The sequence below is a fragment of the Rattus rattus genome, chromosome 12 (assembly GCF_011064425.1).
Source record: "Rattus rattus isolate New Zealand chromosome 12, Rrattus_CSIRO_v1, whole genome shotgun sequence".
NCBI classification, from domain to species: Eukaryota; Metazoa; Chordata; class Mammalia; order Rodentia; family Muridae; genus Rattus; species Rattus rattus.
The window spans coordinates 30,348,211-30,369,089 of NC_046165.1; the positions used below are offsets into that span (position 1 = coordinate 30,348,211).

At 35.0% G+C, this 20,879-nt stretch overlaps 1 protein-coding gene across 1 annotated transcript in view; it reads right to left on the bottom strand.

Moving 5' to 3' along the window:
- LOC116913922 (heterogeneous nuclear ribonucleoprotein H3-like) overlaps positions 1-20,655 on the bottom strand; it is a 154,262-nt gene extending 133,607 nt beyond the window's left edge. The window contains exon 1 of the mRNA XM_032918191.1: positions 20,362-20,655. Within this exon, the coding sequence (XP_032774082.1) occupies positions 20,362-20,655 (294 nt within the window). The remainder of the gene's footprint in view (positions 1-20,361) is intronic.
- Between the last annotated feature and the right edge of the window lie 224 nt (positions 20,656-20,879).

Consider the following 20,879-nt stretch of genomic DNA (forward strand, 5'->3'; position numbering starts at 1 on the left):
GAATGTTTTATGTACTTATAATTCAAATACTATCCCATTTCCTAGTTTCCTTTCTGGAATTCCTGTATCTTATCCCCCCTCCACCTGCTTCTATAAACGTGCTTTCCCTTCCACCCATCAACTCCCACCTCAATGCTCTAGAATTCCCCTACACTGGGGCATTATGCCTTCACAGGACCAAGGGCCTCTCCTATTGATGCCAGACAATGCCATCCTCTTGTTACATATGCTGCTGGTGACATGGGTCTCTCTATAGGTCCTCTTTGCTTGGTGGTTTAGTCCCTAGGAGCTCGGGAGGGTGGGGGACTGTTTGGCTGATGTTGTTGTTTCTACAGAGTTGAAAACCCATTCAGCTTGCCAGTCTTTACTCTAATTCCTCCACTGGGGTCCCTGTGCTCAGTCCAATGGTCAGCTGTTAGCACCAACCTCTGTATTTGTCAGGCTCTGGCAGAGACCCTCATGAGACAACTATAATAGGCTCATGTCAGCAAGTGCTCCTTGGATCCACCATAGTGTCTGGAATTGATGTCTATATATGTGATGGATAACTAGGTGGGGCATTCTCTAGATGGCCTTTCCTTCAATCTCCTCTCCACACTTTGTCCCCAAGTTTCTTTAGACAGGAACCACTCTGCAGTATTGTGTTCCCCTTCTAAGAAGGACTGAAACATCAATACTTTATACCTTCTCGAGCTTCATATGGTCTGTGAATATACCTTGGGTATTCCAGCTTTTAGGCTGATAACCACTTATCAGTGAGTGCATACCATGTGTGATCTTTTGTGACTTGGTTACTTCACTCACAATGATATTTTCCAGTTCAATCCATTTGCCTTAGAATTTCGCAAAGCCACTGTTTTAATAACTGTGTGGTACTCCATTGTGTAAAGGTATCACAGTTTCTGTATCCATTACAATATTGACAGACATCTGGGTTCTTTCAAGATTTTGACTATCATAAGTAAGGATGCTATGAGCATCCTGGAGCATGTGTCCTTTTTATATGTTGGAGAAATTTTGGGTATATGTCCAGGAGTGATATAGCAGTTCCTCAGGTAGTACTATGTCCAATTTTCTGATGAACCTCCAGACTGATTTCCAGAGTGGTTGTACCAGCTTGCAATCCCAGGAAAAGTGCAGGAGTGTTCCTCTTTCTCCACATCCTTGCCAGTATCTGCTGTCACCTGAGTTTTTGAACTTAGCCATTCTGACTGGTGTGAGTAGAATCTCAGGGTCATTTTGATTTGCATTTCCCTGATGACTAAGGATGTTGAATATATTTTAGGTGCTTAGCAGCTATTAAATATTCCTCATGTAAGAATTCTTTGTGTAGCTCTGTACCTCATTTTTTAATCAGATTAATTGGTTCTCAGAAGCCTAACTTCTTGAGTTCTTTTTATATATTGGATATTAGTACTCTAACAGATGGAGGATAGGTAAAGAACTTTCCCCAATCTGTTGGTTGCCAATTTGTCCTGTCAGTGTCCTTTGCATTACAAAGCTTTGCAATTTTATGAGGGCCCATTTGTCATTTCTTGATCTTAGAGCATAACAGATTGGGGTTCTGCTTAGGAAAATTTCCCCTGTGCTCATGTGTTCGAGACTCTTCCCCACTTTCTTCTATTAGTTTCAGTGTATCTGGTTTTATGTGAAGGTCCTTGATCCACGTGGGCTTGATCTTTATAACTGCATGAAGAATTGAGTCAAAATTATGATGGGGAATGCATTAAAGCTGGAGATTGCTTTCAGCAAGTTGGCCATTTTTACTATATTAATCCTCCCAGTCCATAAGCAGGGGAGAGTTTTCCATCTTCTGAGAACTTCTTTGATTACTTTCTTGGGGGACTTAACATTCTTTCACACATATCTTTCACTTGCTTGGTTAGAGTCACACCAAGATATTTTATATTATTTGTGATTATTGTGAAGGTCATTATTTCTCTAATTTCTATCTCAGCCAGTTTGTCCTTTGAGTAGAGGAAGGGTAATGTTTTGTTAGAGTTAATTTTATATCCAGCCACTTTGCTGAAGTACATTATCAGGTTTAGGAATTATCCACTTGATATTTTGGGATCAGCTAAGTATACTATCATATCATCCACAAATAGTGATATTTTGACTTCTTCCTTCCCAATTTGTATCCCTTTGACTTCTTTAATTTTGTTTGGTTGCTCTGGCTAGGACTTTGAGTACTATATTGAAAGGTAGGGGGAGACTGGGCAGCCTTGTCTAGTCCCTGGATTTAGTGGGCTTACTTCAAGTTTCTCTGCATTTAATTCAATGTTAGCTTCTCTTTTGCTTTATATTACTTTTACTATGTTTAGATATGGGTCTTGAATTCCTGATCATTCCAAGATTTTTATCAAGAAAGGATGCTGAATTTTGTTAAATGTTTTCTGAGCATCTAATGAGATGATCATGTGTTTTTATTTTTGCTTTGTTTTTTGAGTTTGCTTATATAGTGGATTACTTTGATGGATTTCCATATATTGGTCCTTCCCTGCATCCTGGGATCTACTTGGTCATGGTGAATGATCATTTTGATGGGTTCTTAGATTCTGTTTGCTAGAATTGTATTGAGTATTTTTGCATAGATATTGATAAAAGAAATTGGTTTGCAGTTATTCTTTCTTAGGTCTTTGTGTGGTTTAGATATGAGTGTAATTATGGCTTCGTAGAACAAATTGGATAGCTTGAATTCTGTTTCTATTTGTTGAATAGTTTGAAAAGTAAAAGTCTTAGGTCTTCTTTGAAGGTCTGATAGAATTCTGCACTAAACCCACCTGATCCTGAGCTCTTTTTGGTTGGGAGAATTTAATGCTTTCTTTTATTTCTTTAGGGGTTGAAAGCTGATTTTATTTGATATTAAAATGGCTGCTTCAAGTTTTTTCTTGGAACCATTTCCTAGGAAATTTTTCCACCCTTTTATTCTGAGGTAGTGTATGCCGTCATCACTAAGGGATATTTCCTGTATGCAGCAAAATTGCTGGGTCCTGTTTACATTTCCAGTTTGTTAGTCTATGTCTTTTTGTTGGGGAATTGAGTCCATTCATATTAAGAAATATTAAAGAATAGTGATAGTTGTTTCCTATTATATTTGTTGTGAGAGGCAGAATTATGTTTGTGTGGCTATCTTCTTTTGGGTTTGTTGAAAGATAAATAGTCGTTGCTTTTTGTAGGGTGTAGTTTCCCTCCTTATGTTAGAGTTTTCCATCTATTATCCTTTGTAGGGCTAGATTTATGGAATAATATTGTGTAAATTTGGTTTTGTCATGGAATATTTTGGTTTCTCATCTATGGTATTTGGGAGTTTTTCTGGATATAGTAGCCTAAGCTGGCATTTTGTGTTCTCTTAGGGTGTGTATGATATCTGCCCAGGATCTTCTAGCTTTCATATTCCCTGTTGAGAAGTCTGCTGCAATTCTGATAGGTTGCTTTTATATGTTACTTGGATTTATTCTTATTGTTTTTAATGTTCTTTCTTTGTTTTGTGCATTTGGTGTTTTGACTATTGTGTGATGGGAAGAATTTCTTTTCTGGTCCAATCTATTTGGAGTACTGTAGGCTTCTTGTATGTTCATGGACATTTCTTTCTTTATGTTAGGGAACTTTTCTTCTATAACTTTGTTGAAGATATTTACTGGCCTTTTAAGTTGGGGGTTTTCACTCTCTTTTATACCTATTATCCTTAGGTTTGGTCTTCTCATTGTGTCCTGGATTTACTGGCTGTTTTGGGTTAGGAGCTTTTTGTATTTTGCATTTTCTTTGACCCTTGTATCAATGTTTTTATGATACCTTTTGCCCCTGAGATTCTCTCCTCTATCTCTTGTATTCTTTTAGTGATTCTTGCACCCATGACTCCTAATCTCTTTCATAGTTATTCTATCTCCAGGATTGTCTCTCTTTGTGATTTTTTTATTTTTTTTTCTATTTCCAATTTTAGATACTGGATAGTTTTGTTCAATTCCTTCCCCTGTTTGGTTGTGTTCTTCTGTAATTCTTTAAGGGATTTTTGTGTTTCCTCTTTAAGGGCTTCTGCTTATTTACCTGTGTTCTCCTGTGTTTCTTTAAAGGACTTATTTCTGTTCTCCTTAAAGTCCTTTATCATTATCATGAGATGTGATTTTAAATCTACATCTTGTTTTTCCAGTGTGTTGGGGTATCCAGGACTTCCTGTGTTGAGAGAACTTGGCTCTGATGATGCCAAGTAGCCTTGGTTTCTTTAGCTAAGGTTTTAATGCTTGCCTCTAGCCATCTGGTCATCTCTGGTGTTAGTCTTTCTGTTTATTACTGGAGCTTGTCCCTCTTATGGCTCTGTAAGCATGTGATCTTAGGTGTGTCAGCACTCATGGGAGACCTGTTCTCTCTTCTAAGGATTTGGTTTTGGGGAGCTATGTCACAGGTTTAGTTCCAGGGTTCTGCTGGAAACCGGAAGGATCCTATCCTTGGCTGTTTTGTGGTTCCTGTGTGCTGTGTACTCCTGGCAGGTAGGTCCCTCTTTGGCCAGTTATTAGAGCAAAATGGTGGTTTCACCTGTGATCTTAGGAATGACAGCACTCCTGGGAGACCAGCTCTCTCTGGGCACAATGTTTGTACAGAGGGTTATGGGCATCCTTAGCTCTTGTAGAGTCAAATTTTAAACTATGCTATCAATTGTAATTTTTATAATTTATGATTTTTATGTCAATTTAATTAATTTGAATTTCTGTTTCTTATTGATCATTTTATTATTGTGTCAATATAATGCTATATTAAGTTGATTTTATGACATGCAAATATTGCTTGCCTCTTAGAATAAAGGTGCCTGTTACAGCTAATTTTTCTTTCTATTAATAACATTAGATAAACTTCTTAATATTTAGAAGTACATTGTTAGGATATATTCAGAGCTGGATTTGAAATATAGATTAATTTAGGAAAAAGTTATATCTTAACCATACTTATTTTCAAGTACCCGTGAATATTGATTAATTCTTTCCATTAATTCAAGTCTTTGATTTCTTTCATCAACATTTCATGAGACTTTGCAAAGTGATATCATCAATATTTTATGATCTTCTTTGTATTTTTTCAGATGTAGTGTTCACAGCAGGTAAAAAAAAAAAGAAAAGAAAAGAAGGAAACTAAAACCCAAGCACACAAACAGAAAAAACAGAAACAATTTTACTGTGACTGAGTTCCATTCTATTTCTTCACTTCGTTGGCAGTTTCAAAAATTTTCATGTAGTTTCCTGCTTATTCTTTACAAAGATATTCAGATTATTTACAACCTAAAAAGTTATTTTCTTTCTTTTTGTTTTTTAAGCATTTGGGGGATTTATTTCTCTACTATATGCTTTCAAAACAATACCAAATAATTATCAAAATTGAAAACATATCTGTTGCTTCCTGTGGTCTTAAGGTATAACAACTATTTTCTTGTCATCAAATTCTGTATTAGCTGCAGATTTGCACAACTCCTATTTTCACCTTCAGCAAAGCTCTTAGTATTCTCTGTTCTCTGACAGCTTTTCAGCTACTCTTTGGTTTGTCTTTTTCTTGTACAGAAGTTTATATTTCTATGATCTTATTTTAATATATTATGGATTCACCTGGTACATTTAAAAATATTAATGAAACCTGCCATTCTGAAGTAAACCTAAATAAGTCTGAATATAATGTTATAACATTTGTTAGAAGACTTTTACATTCATATTCATAAAAAATAGAAATATTTATGAGAGCTGTTTCTCGTGATTGATTTTTCAAGTGCTGGAAAATCTTGCTTTTGATGTAGCTGGCTGCATAGAATTATCTCACTGTATTTTCAGGACAAGAATGGAAAACTCATGGTAGCATTTCCTGAAGAACTTGTTAAAAAATAAGCCAAAAACTCTGAATCCAGTGCTTTTTTAACTCGGTAGAAGTTTAATTATTAATTAACATATTTGGGCAGATTGAGCGACATTATCTTATCTACATATAGGTACCTGTGTGAACTTATGAGTTTATTTTAAAGGATGTGTTAAATTTTATCCAAACAATCTAATTGGTGCTCATAGCATTTTCTATAATTCTTTTATCTAGGTTGTTCTGTAATCTGCAGTGATGACTTTACTTCACTGACTTTAGAAACACATATCTTTTCTTTTTCTGTAAGAATGGATAGATTTTCATAGTTCCTTTGTTTTTTTAAAAAAGCCAAACTCTAAAGAAGTAAAATATTGAAAAAGAACAAAATTTTGATTTCATTGTTTTTTCCCTATCTTTTAAATTTTCTGATTTATATGTTTTTGCAATTCATTTATTTCTGTTTGTTTTTTGTGTGTTATCATCTACAATTTTGTTAAGTAGGCATTTATATTATTGATTTTGCGATCTTCTTCTAAATATCAACTCAATACTCTAAATCATCCTCTACACACTGTTTTTATTTCCTCTTTTGATTAGATTAAGATTTTGCTTCGGTTCCAATTCTTTAAAAATTGCTGATAATTCCCTTGAACCTTTTTGTCTGGAGTATGTGCATTTTGAAGTCTGTTGTTAGACTCACAAAAATCTATTTTATTAATTTCTAATGTGATTATCCATATTCTTAGAGTTTGTCTTGCTATTCCATTTATTCACAACTTTCTAACCAAATGCAGCATTGGGGGAAATGGTGTGAACACTGATTTTGTGATATCTTGGTTAAGATGTTCTGTAATTTTTTAGATTCTATTGATGGAAGAGCTGAAAGGATAGTCCACATCCTCATATTGTTTCCATATCTAATCCATAAATACTAACAAAAGACTCTTAAAATTTTTCATTCAGTGGGCTTGTGTTTCAGTCTCAGTTTTTGCCTCATCTATTTTAACTCTCCAGTAAGGTTTGTAGATGTTAGTATGCTGTCATTTTGGAGAGTTAGCCATGCTATGATTTCATTCTATGCTCATATACCTAACTGGATTTGAATCTGTATTATCTTAAATTAATAATCTCTCTACTTTTCCTTCCAAAGTGAAGTTGTTGGATAAACTGTTTTCCAAAGACATGAAATTTGTTTTATATGTTTTTTCTCATAGACAAAGCTTAATTTTTCAATGTTTGATTTCATTGTTTAGGAGTTATTATAGTCCTTGTTTTTTAGTTGATAAATTGATTCACATGTAGATGAATTTTAATAGCATTAGCATTAATTACTTTTCTGTTGTTGTGTTAAAACACCAGGACCAAAAGCAACTTAGGAAAGAAAGGTTTTATTGTTCTGTATAGTTCCAGAGGATTAGACTTCCTCATAACTGGCAGGCCTGGCAACAAACAATAGGCATGAAGAAAAGGAAGCAGAGAGCTCACATATTTGAGGAGAAATGAACATAAATCAGAATGTGAAGCAGCAGGAAAGAGGGGCTGTAGGTTTTCAAGACTTACCCCCTCCCCACACACACACACAAGCAACGTACTTGCTCTCACAAGGCCCTATAACCTAAACCATATGCATAGCAAGGTGAGCTGTGTTTCCGCTGAGTTAGCCTACATACTGCAGGTTGAATGCTTTCAAATGGAACATCCCAATTGCTCTCTAACTGATTTCATTTGGTCTCAGTCTATGCTCAATAAACGTGCCTGCAATGGGAATTATGAATGAGTAGATATTTAAATTTGTATAGAAGAATCTCTACCAGCTTTTCCTTTCTTTCCAACAAACTGGCTTCTCACCTTGTACCATTCAGTCTCATGTGTGTGCAGCTGCTAAGGTTCACTGCTAACTTGTAACAGTTTCATAAACGCCGGAACTCTAGTCTCGAGAGATGACGCATTATTTATTTTGCTCAAGTTTTTAAGCATAAACATTGGGCTTCAAATTGTTACTTAATGGTGGAATTTTAAAATGGAGCTAAATTGTTATTTTAATGTTTTGGTATACTTTGATAAAAGCTGTTACCAACAATGCATGACTGAGTTCATACAAATATCAACAGATATTTTTTGCATATAGTACATATCATGCTAACCTTAAACTTTCTTTGGAAAAACTAAAAGTTCCAGACTTGCTGTCACTTTCACTATACGCATTTATTATTATCTATTTTAATACATAGACATCATTAAAATTAAGCAACAGATGGGCACCCTATGAGAACATTTTGAGCTCTGGAACTCAGTAAGTCACCCCAGTGCTAGCTTATTGGCAACTCAATCATGTCAAGAAAGGTAAATCTACGTAGCAGTTGCACACCAAATGGTTGCTTATTTATAGTCATGCTACAACTAGCAAGAAGTACAGAACTCCTGCCCCACCCCTTGTTTGTCGTGTAAAACGTATGTGCTAATTTTGAAGAAATGGCAGCTATATAGCTTGGAATTTAATTGTGTGTGAAAAATAAGTATTGTGGAATTTGAGAGTGGTTACTATGTTGTAACAAAATATGGGAATAAATTGATTAACTAAAAAAAGATAATTTGACTAAAATCTTTTATTTTTCTACTAGTGAGGCCAAGGGAATACAAAGATAGTAATCCTTACCCTAAATTCACTTTGTAACTAATTAGGCAGAATATGGTACAAAGATATGCTTGATTCATTTAATTGTTATTATATAACTCTGTAGACTCATATCGATATGAATTGTATCCTAATTCTATCTTCCAAACTGGATTAGATGAGAAAAGTTAATTGCTTAAAATTAATCTTGTGATTCCAATTGTACATAGAAAGATTCTGAAGGTAAAATTTGTGAAAGCACTTGGATATTAGCTAAAGAAAATCAGTCTACATATTTTTCCTTTTATTTGATATTTACTACTTTTCCAAAATAATGAACATTCTTCATAAAATTATGTGTTGTACATTATATGCAGTAACTTTAGGTTCACTTAAATTTCAGGTTTTCAAGAATAAAAAATAAACCTACAAATTCAGAAACACAAACAAACAAAACTATGGAGAGATGTACAAGTTTGACTAAATGGCAGAAACAGTATTCAAAATGTTGAATAAGAAGGAACAGAGTTTCACATTTTATCTCAGCTCCTTCCTGTGCTAGCTTTCAGGAGGGAACACTGAAACAGCAGAACAAATCAACAAAGGGTCAAGTTGCCTTAACATGAAAGAGAGAGAGAGAAATAGAGACAGACAGAGACAGAGACCGATAGAGACAGACAAAGACAAATAAAAAGACAAAAACAGAGACAGAGACAGAGACAGATAGAGACAGAGAATTTGGTCTGTGAACTACTGAAACACTCTACTAAACTTCAAATATTCATTCTGTTACTCTGTCTTCAAAAGATTGTCAAATCAAGTGATTTTATTTTTTTGAAGAGCATCATCTGAAGAGAGATATGTTCTCTCATTATTTTATATTCTCAATACTGGGTAAAAAACCCAACCGTTAACCTGTGCCCTGTTAACATGAGTGTAGGTCTTTCCTCCTAATATTAGACCAGCATTATAATACTTTGATATTCACCATCTGTGTGATTTAACAGGCATCACTTAAATTATTTTAATTTCAAATTTATTATCGGTAAATGGATCTTGTGAACATATTTAGAGCCTAATGCTTTACTATTCTGTGAGCTTTTATTTCAATTTGTAGCCATGGAGAAATTATTCCATTCATCGTCAAAACTGCATGACACTTGACATTTGACATTTGTAAAGTTTCTGGTCAGGATTTTGTTTTTGATTGATGTAAGTACTGAATATTGCCATTATTTATAGCCATGGAATGTCATTAGCTATAGATCAAGCCTTGTAGAAGTTACTAGGGATCAAATAACCTAGAAATATTTTAATATTTAACTCTGAAAAAATAAATGCTTTATTTATTTTAGCAATGTATTTGACAGTTAATAAGGCACTTTCTGCAAATCTAATCAATTTAATCCTAGGTACCTTGGAAATGAAATTATGGTTTTACTGACTTTAATCACTTTTACAAGACCATGACACTTTTATAATTATCACAACATAAGTAATGTCTCAAAATATATGAAGTATAGGGAATGCATATAATAAAATCTTAAGATATAGGTAAAAATGAATTTTATAAGAGCACATTTCTTTTTCACTCATTACTTGCTTGGTTTTATTCCATTTTTTTTTGCTGTTTTTAGTCTATCAATGGACAGTATGACTATTGATACTTTAAACCTGTGATATCTGATAGTGATTATTAGTGATTATTCCACCTAGACTCTTCCAATAATATTTTAGCTCCACCAAAAGTGCATTTGGATCTAGAATGATTGCTCAGAGGATGTAATACCAGAAGTGTGAACAAAATGCCCAGAGCTCAGAGTTCCAACGTGCATGTGAAATATGATTGTAATGGCATATGCTAATAAGCTCAGAGATTGGACCTGGGACAAGAAGATCCTTAGTCCTCTGAGCCTGATGGTCATTCACTTAAGTCAAAATGACTACGCTAAAAACTAAAGTGGAGGTTGTTAAAAAGAAACACACTTAGCATCTACCTAATGTCCCATACATACAGACAAGGTCTACCTAATGTCCAGTACATGCAGACAAGGTGTGTGCACAAATATTTAACAAATTCACACAAACATAAAAAAGTCAATTTGTTGAGAAAATACGTCTATCAACACTGACCATGGACTGAATATACATATTCATGTATAAATTGATACATATAAATTATATATAATATACTTATGTATATTTGTAAATAGAGATGTCTATTCATATATATGAATATATATATTCATGTAATATATAAACACATGGATTGAAAATATATTCATTATATGATATATGTATATAATTATATTTTATATATTCAAATATATATATAAATTTAAAGTAATGTTAAATGCAGATTTAAAACTATTGCTTAACTTCTTGCTCAGTTTTTAAAGAGGTGCTGATATCCTGAGCTTCTTTTTTTTTTTTTTTTTTAGTTCTTTTTTTCGGAGCTGGGGACCGAACCCAGGGCCTTGCGCTTCCTAGGCAAGCGCTCTACCACTGAGCTAAATCCCCAACCTATCCTGAGCTTCTATTTACCTTACTACCAAGTAGTTCTAATAAAGCAGAACATAGTGTGGTGGCTTTAAAATGAATATATATATATATATATATATATATTATCTCAATTCATTATATATATATAAAATAAAGTCTCAAAAGATATACAAAAAAAAGAAAAATTGTAAGAAAAACAAATCGAATTCCAGTAAACATTTGAAGAACATTTGAAGGTTTTAAAAGCAAGACCCTGAATAAAATATAAAAATAAATTCAGTACACAGGGGAAATATTTTGAGCCATATCCACTAACATTTTCTAATATTTTGGGTCTCAAGCTGTGAACTCTGTAAGTTCATTGGTGCATCTCAAGTGTTTTGTTCACCTAGATATGCTCGATGACTAGAGAAGCTACAGCTAGACCTGGAGTTTAGTTCAGCATTATGCTCTTAAGTTTTAAGCCTATGGTGTATAAAGTCAGCACTCTCTTTTGGCCATTGACTGTGCCCAACGCAAGTCTTTTGCCTAATCTCACCTAGACTTCACCATTCTATGGACAGAAAAGCTTACTTTGCTTCGTTAAAGTAGCATTCTTCAGATACGTGATGGCCTTTCACATATGCATACCCTTGATAACTTGGGGTGTTTCACAGGTCCTCTTGAAGTGAAAACAAAAATTTAAAACTCTAAATTTGCATGAAGCCGAGGCATTTCTGGATCCAGACAGTAGCCCTAACCGTAACCCTAACCCTAAACCTAACCCTAACCCTAACCCTAACCCTAACCCTAACCCTAACCCTAACCCTAACCCTAACCCTAACCCTAACCCTAACCCTAACCCTAACCCTAACCCTAACCCTAACTAACCTTTTCTGACCAAAGGCAAGGGACAGAACCAGAAACAGAACCAGGCGTAATATATCTAGTCATAAAACTTTTTTTCCCAGTAAGTATCATCCAGATACCAAAAGATTACTTACCAGGCTTCTGCTGTACTGCTGATTTCGTCTTAATTTGCTATAAGATTAAAAAGCTTAATTTTTGTAATCCCTTAATACCTACACAGCATTTAATATCTTTAATATTCTGGTGGGCCTGGGTAGATTGCAGAAAACTCAGGAGTGCTTGATCCCCCCGCCCCAAAACACATTATTCACACAGCAGTTATTCCACAGGCTGCAACCAAGACATTAGTTTGGAAGGATCTCAGTAGGGAGTTCAGGTAATTAATTCAACATAAACCTTGAGGCTCCAACATATCAATACTAGTATTTCCAAATTTTAGAAAATGTTAATCCATTTACCTTGTAGTCACTACTTTTGCCATATCAGTAACAAAACCCAAGCTTTTTTGGCCTTCCCGTAATGACTCAAGGTCAGGTACTCTACAAGCATTCTCCAATTCCAAACTGTTATTGATGACCAGCTATTGGGTGCTTAAGCTTTCTAATTGGAAAAAGAGTTTGTTGTTCTACACAGATCATACAGTGGAAGCTAATCTGACAAAAATTTGTGTACACACACACACACACACACACACACACACACTTTTATTCTACATTATATTCCTCTAGAAAATACACAGTAATTGACTCCATCATACAAAAATAAAAACGTTGTTACATTTAACAAAAGTAATTGAAAGTTGTAAAAATACTCCATAATGTAAAATTGCAAAGAAACTGTATTTAAATTAACAACTAGATCATACATTTTTAGTAGAGAGAATAGTAGTTTATGAATTGAGTAAAACATAGCAAGTTCTCTCGTAATAACAATCAGTACTTATAGATTACATGAAAATCATAAAATCCTTAGAACAAAAGGGTAGATTGAACTGTAAATGTAATAAAACATATATGCATTATTAACATTAAGAATTCGCATGTTCTCAGGTGGTGGACAAGGAGGGGAATAAAATCTGGAGTATAAAACTAAATAAATAAAAAATAGAAATACAAAAAAAGGAAAAGAATAACAATTTTGTCAAGGTGGGCTCTCTCTCATAGCATGGGTATTAATTTGGGCCAGTCATTGGTTGGCCATTCCCTAATTTAATGCTCCAACTTTATCCCTGCACATCTTGTAAGCAGCACAAATTGTAGGTCTAAGGTTTTGCTGGGTTGGTGTCATCATCTTTCTATCAGAAGTCTTATTCGGTTCTATGTCCCCTATTGCTGGAAATCTTATCTAGGTTCACCCTCATACATTCTTTTTCCTATTTTTCTAAGTTTTCGCTCATCCCAGAAATGCCCTCATACCAATTCCAGTTTTCTTTCCCAGATCCTCTCTCTCTCTCTCTCTCTCTCTCTCTCTCTCTCTCTCTCTCTCTCTCTCTCTCTCTCTCTTCCTCCTCCCCTCTCTCCCTCCTCTCTCAACCTCTCTCTTTTCAAACTTGAAACTTGATCCCTTCTGTTCTCTTCCCTACCCCCTTTCCTACCCAGTTCCCTCCCTCCATCTACCCTGGTGTCTGTTTTATTTCCCACTCTCTGTATGATTCAAACATGCTCCCTAGGACCCTCTTCCTCTCCTTGTTACTTAGCTTCTAACCCCGACAATATTAATGATATTCTGCTATACTTGCAGTTAGGAGCTTAACATAACTGTCATTTGAAAGGCATTACATAATTTCTGATGGAAACAGATGCAGAGATCCACACACAGACAATCATCAGCGCAGCTTGCAGAATTCTGTATAATAGGAAAGGAAGGATTTTAGGAGCCAGATGGGTCAAAAACACCTCAAAAACTCCTAAATTATCAACTAACCTCCTCAATGAGATAGAACCACCAACGAGAGATTATGCATGGGACTGACCTAGGTCCTCTACACGTATGTAAAAGATGTGCAGTTTGGTCTTCATGTAGGAACCTTAACAGTAGGAACAGGGACTATCTCTGACTCTTTTGCCTAACTTTGGTCCTATTCCCCTAGATGCCTTGTTTAGCCTCAAGAAAATGTCCTACTGCATTAGTCCTACTTCACCTTCCTAGTCCTACTGCAACTTGATATGGGAGGTATCCCCTTCACCGAGGACATAGGGAGAAAGGAAAGGAGGAAGGTGAGGTAAAGGGGAGAAATTTGGAGAACAGGAGAGAGGGGAAACTGTTATTAAGATGTTAAAAAGTTTATTAATTAATGGAAAAATGTCTAATTGGAATTTACAAGAATAAGTATATTAATAACATGTAATTGAAATAAAACATACTTGGGAATTAGAGCATACTTCTTGATTGAAAAGTTTTCAGTGGAAATAAATATGAATTAATGTGATAAGGCAGAAGTAATTTCAGTGTAAAGAAAAATTTTAAAAATGATATGATTAATATGTCAAAACATCCCTAAATCTTGAAAGTCACCTATTTAAAATCAGAGTCAAAGTAAAAGCATCTCTCATTAACCCAGTGTCTTATAAAAGTACAAAGGTCATAGTCAAAGTCAGAGAGTGGCTACGATATTTAATGAAGCAAAATTGAAAACAATAACAATACTTCTAGAGGAACAAGTGAACCCAATCTCTAATTTGGGTACTGGTATGTTATGCAGTTTCTCAGTCAAGCGTTTTAATGTTTTGCCGTTCACAACCACTTTTATTCAGTAAATGTTTATGCTTTATTGGGTGTATAGTTATAAAACGTGCATACAAATTAACCACTTACTCATAATACATAATCAGGAAATGTACCTTGAAACAATAATATTCATAGAATTTTAACATATATTCAAGTTATTATATAAAAACTTAATTGCCTCCTGAGTATTTAATTCTATAGGATAATTTATTGTCAACATTTTTTACAGATACCCTAAATACTTTGATTGTATAATCATTACTGCTGAGAATGTTACTTCAGAAACAAAGTAGTGCAAAACAGCAAAAGTATATTTAGGGTTATTTCATAAAATGTTGGGATTTTTGTCCAATTGCAACCAAAAATTTATTTTACAATTTCTATGAAACTTAAATCAGCAATTCAAAAGTCAAATTTAAAAATCAAATGTTCTAACACAATCACATACAAAAATAGCCTAATTTGTTATTTATATTTTGAGAGATAATATTAGGATCATATTAAAATCTTCGTTAGCTATAGTTAAACTATGACGCTGTGTGTGTGTGTGTGTGTGTGTGTGTGTGTGTGTGTGTGTGTGTGTGTGTGTGTGTGTGTTGTGTGTGTCCCACATCAGTGTGCAGATCTGTGATTATTGCACAGAGCATAAATTTATACAGATTGTTCAAAACACTCCTAAGCTCCTGAATCCTCTGCCAATCCTATCTCACTACACTGTCACTGTGTCCCAATAAAATCCCTGCCAGATGAGGCTGCCCCGATAGAGCAGGGGAGGGATAGAGAGGTGGCATGTCACCTGTGAGGAATTCCATGAAGACAGGGGAAGCAGCTACTTCTCTGGTCTTGGCTCTTCCTTGCTGTTTCACCAGTGTTCCAGGAGCCAGTTTTGATCTAATGCCATGTAAGTCAGCTCAAGACTCTTAGGAGTGGTAGGAGCGTGTGGTGCTTTACTCTCCATCCCAATTTTTCCTTCAAAAGGTTACCCTCCACATCCCCTACGTGTGTGTGTGTGTGTGTGTGTGTATTTTACTCTATTATATACATATGTCTCCAATCTAATTGGAGATGTTTCAGTCACCACTTATTGATGTTGTGTGATGTAACAACATCTGAAACAGAAACTGTACACATCATTTCCTGAGGACCAAGGTTTCAAGGCATTTCCACAATGAGAAAAGGCTAAGTCCTGCCAGATACATCTCATATTTGTTATAGATTTGAGTTTCAATCAATTTTTGTCATATCTTACTGTTCTAAATACTTTTATAACTGAATATAGGTTTCTGACCCTTAGCTTGGAAGAGGTGAGGGATAAGTGAGTGAGATACTCACTCAAAGATTTGTACATCGTTTTGATTAATTAACTTTGAGGCAGTGTGTATTGTCTGTAGGCAGACCTGTACAGTGCTAAGTAGCTCAGAATGACCTTGATCTTCAACTTTATGCCTTCATCTCTGGAGTTTGGAGATATTGTCATACACCTTCAAATTTAGTTCATGAGGTTTTGGGATCAGCCCCAGGGCTTCTTAATTTCAAGGCAAACACTCCATCAACTGAACTTTGAACTTGAAGGCTAGCTCCCTAGCTTGTTTTAAAACGAGAAACACTAAATATCAATATATTGAATATTTTATATGATCTGTATATTGTAAATCGCCAACAGTACAAATATCATGTATAATTGGGTCTTTAGAAATGACTTAATATATTTGTACAGTGGTATATGTTTGTGTGTGTGTGTGTGTGTGTGTGTGTGTCTGTGTGTGTAACATGCAGGAGGATACAGATAATCAGAGGCTTGAAAGAGTGATGGATCCCTTTAATTTGGAGTTATAGAAATTTGTAAACTATGTATGATCATCATAAATGAGTTATAAGTACTCATACCTCTTAATCCATCTCTCCAGATCACAAAATTTTTCCTTGTACACACTGGATATATATGATCAGAAATAACCATTCGCCAATATTTTCTAAATGAAACAAAATATAAACAATACTGAAATTTGTACTAAATACTTTTGTTTTATTTCATTCACGATTTATAAGGGAAGACAAATAGGAAAATATTGGTTAACTTTTGGAGACTAATAAACTTAGAAAAGTCCTGGTGAGGGGAGGAAAGCATTAAGTTAAAATCTCATTCATTTTTTAATGGAATATTCTTCAATATTATTTAAAATTCTATCACTGTATTTTTTACTTAAAAATAGTGCAAATCTTCTGGGATGAATATTCAAATTAATAAATTATCATAAAAAAAATTGAAAAGATAAAGCAAATAGATTGATTTAAAATATTCAAATCACAGTAGGCAAAGGAGCTGTTGTAAAACCTTGAGCAAGGAGAATTTATAAGTATTCATTTCAGTCATCATTTAAAGGCCTGCCTAGTCTCCAAATTTTCTGGAACAACTACTCAATGGCTGAGTCAGCAAAAACTTTGACACATTTGAAAGAACACATAATTTTTGCAAAACTTAAATTCTGACAAGGAATATAAAATGTTACAATGCAACTCAGTTGTCCTAAATGCTTCTGCAGGGAAAAAATCTCTACATTCGTGACACAAGAAGGAAGACATTTGCACGTAGTGAAATGAATGCTAAGCTAAGTGAAGTAATGTGATATTCAATTTTGACAGTAACATCTATTCTTGCCCTGAGCATACAGACTTTTGAATTCCTATATGATTGGATAATATCCATGGCTTAAGATTTCTACACTTTTTTTACGTAGTTTCTTAAATTACACTTTTTTATTCATATCCAATATCTCAATAAGTACATTCACATCTTACTATCGCTCCATTTAAGAAACTGCCTATAATTGAATTACTGCCTCATAGGAATAAAACTATTTCCACATCTTTAGCCAGAGCAGAAAGTCATGTGATTTCTTATTATAAGATCGGATCAGATGTCACCCTCTGTCACAGCCACCTACTTAGCAACTAACTTCTTAATCCATTGTCACCAGACAGTTCTTGAAATGGAATGAGGTGACAAGGTAGACCAAAGGCCCAAAGATGCTAAGACAACATTGATTATTTGCTCTGAGCCTTTTTAACTATTCAGATATTGATAGTTGTTCTTCTCAAAATTATACAAATGAACTTCTTCACTGAGGCATCTTAAATGTTTTCAGCATGTTATTGTTAACATAGAGTTTTGAGATTTCTCCTAACCAAGTGCAGGAAAATAACCTAATGAATGTAACTGGGAAAAAAAAGTAAAGTCTGACCGGCATTACATACTAATCTGCATTACAAAGACGACATAAATACCTTTACCACAGAATCCAAGTGAAGCTACCTAACACTACTCTTGCGTTATACATGGAGACCCACAAAAAGCAGAACATAAACATTGAGTTGACTTTCATTAGAAAAATAAAGCATTTTACATAGGAGAGACAGAATCACATAAAGAGCATTTGCTTTTGACATTTTTTCCTAAATTTTATCATGAAGAAAATGCTACAATATAATTCATGCTTATTTGCGGACTCTATGCTTATATCTTCTTGCCACGTGAGCAAAGCTTCAGGAATTTGAACCAAGTAAGGCATTTTGAGTCTCTGGTCACTGCAGCTATTCCTGAAAAGTTGCTGCTTTTAATTCCCAGTGACACTTTGCTTGTCCTTTGCCAAGCTTGCACATTTGAAACAGCGTCTCATTAGATAAACTGCCAGTACTAATATTCTATATTTATTTGGCATAAATTTTTGCATAAGTAGTAGATTGTAACTCAAACTGATTTTCGTGTTTAAAGACGTGGAAGATGTAATGAAATCGTATGTGGCACATACATTATAGCATGTGGAGTTTTCATAAATTCTGGAAGATCTAGCATATTGCCTGAGTGACTTTGTAAGTTTTCCTCTCTATAGAACTATTGTTATTCTCTTCTTCAAGATTTACATTTTCTAATGAAGCATAATTCTATCTTGAAAGTACCCAGCATATTCTGAATAATCTTGTCTGCTTTCATTTGACCACTATGTAATTCTTTTCTTGATCGGAGTCTTTTTTTATCATAATAATCCTATGCTATTCAGAATATGGCACTTTCTTAGAAATGAAGTGATTAGAATGGGTAAATGAGTCTTAGGAGTACCTATTACTTTGTTTAATGTACTTATAGCTCTATACCCAAATGAGTTGTAATGAATCTCTGTTTAGGATTTACAAAGAAATTTTTAAGTTTATATGTTATAATTTATAAAAGCATGTCTTAAGCATATATAGGAATTGTACCTCGTGTTCAGTGCTCCCTAATGCTATTTTTAGTGGTTGTTTTTAAATGAGTAGATTAAACATACATGTGTACCCTGGCAATAAAACTTGAATTTCAGTATAATCAAACAAATCCACAACCTATTTTTAATTTTATGGTCTATTAATAAACATACTTTTAAAAATAGCGACAATGTTTTTGGTAGCCTTGAATCTAGTTAGTTTCTCCCCCTACCACCTGTCCTTGGTAATTCCCAAGAATAATTGTAGACGGTAGGGTAGGTATGCTAAATGGCTTAATTTGTAAAAATGCTTTCCACAGAGGATGACAAACTGATTGCCAAAGTACGTTCCAGTTCATTCCACTCCATCCTGGGAATACTGTGTATCTGTATAGTGGTTTGTACAACATCATGTAACCTGGAGATAAAAATTCAGGTAGGATGTTTTCTATGATATGTCTGCAGTAGAAATAAGCATATTAACTGCATAATCCTCTCTCTCTCTCTCTCTCTCTCTCTCTCTCTCTCTCTCTCTCTCTCTTTCTCTCTCTCTTTCTCTCTCTCTCTCTCTCTCTCTCTGTGGCCTGGAAACCAGGAAGGGGAGTAATAATCGAAATTTAAATAAGAAATACTCAAGTTAATAAAGATTAAAAAAAAGATAATAAGACCTGATTTAAGCTATGAACCATGATTTTGTTCAATACATTAAGGAAAATGGTTGGCATCTGACTTGCACTATAAAAATAATAATAACAATAATAATAATAATAATAATAATAATAATAATAATATCATTATTAAATCTTTTTTACAGTCCAGTCATTATCTCCCTCCTGGTTCACCCTCTGACTGTTGTTCATCCCATTTCTCCTCTCCTGTCTCCAAGAGGATGGCTCCATCCACTTCATTAACACTCCATACACCCTCCCCACTCCCTTTTACTGCTAGTCTCTTGAGCGTTAGGTACATCTTCTCTCACTGAGGACAGAGCAGGAAATTCTGTGCTGTGTATGTGTCAGAGGCCTCAGACAAACTCATGTATGCTGCCTGGTTGGTGATTCAGGATAGTTGAGAATGCTGGTCTTCCTATGGGGTCATCCCCCTTCTCTGCTTCTTCCAGCTTTTTGCTAATTCAATGCCAGGGATCCCCTGCTTCTGTCCATTGGTTGGGTGTAAGTATCTGAATCTGACTCTTTCAGCTGCTTGTTGGGCCTCTCCAAGGCCAGCTATTCTAGGTTCCTGTCTGTAAGCACACCATAACATTATGATATGTCCAGCTTTAGTATAATAGTGTCCAGCTTTGGAGCTTCCCCTCAAAAAGGATCCCAATTTGGGCCTGTCACCTCCTTTCTCTCAGTCTCTTCTCCAATTGTACAGATTGTAAAGTGGACTGGAGAAATGGCTCACTGGTTAAGAGCTCTGACTGCTTCTCCAGAGGTCCTGAGTTCAAATCCCAGAAACCACATGGTGGCTCACAACCATCTGTAATGAGATCTGATGCCCTCTTCTGGTGTGTCTTAAGACAGCTACAGTATACTTATATGTAATAAATGAATAAATCTTTTTAAAAAGCATTAGGGGAGTTTGAAGAAGTCTTGCAAGAGCAATGGTGGGCAGGTTGACATAAGAGGCCTCTGTGAGGGGCTGGTGGTCAGCCTGGGGATCGGTCACCACTAGAAGCCGTGGCTCCCTGAAGGCTGCTTGGATCTGGTTAGTGAAGATCCCAAGTGTGAAATGGCCAGCAATTGGAGTGCCTCCTGTGACAGCAGCAAACTTAAGCACAGCTTCATGGCCAATGCTCCTGGAGAAGATGATGCTGACATCAGCAGGGTTCTCAAAGGCAATAATAGCACAAGCTATGAGCATCAGCTTCTCCCAGGTTCTCTTCTCCATTTTACAGACTGAGAAAAAAATTAACATTAGTTAAAATAAAACAATATTTTTAAATCATATTTTTCACAAGTTATATAGCAAAAGATATAGAATCTGCTCACATAAAACATAAGACAAACTTCTCTTTGAGCCCAGCTCTGATTACCTTTGTATTCCCTGGCGTCTCACAGAAAGCATCACATGGTTAGATTTTTTTCACACAATGACATACTCTGATTTCCATC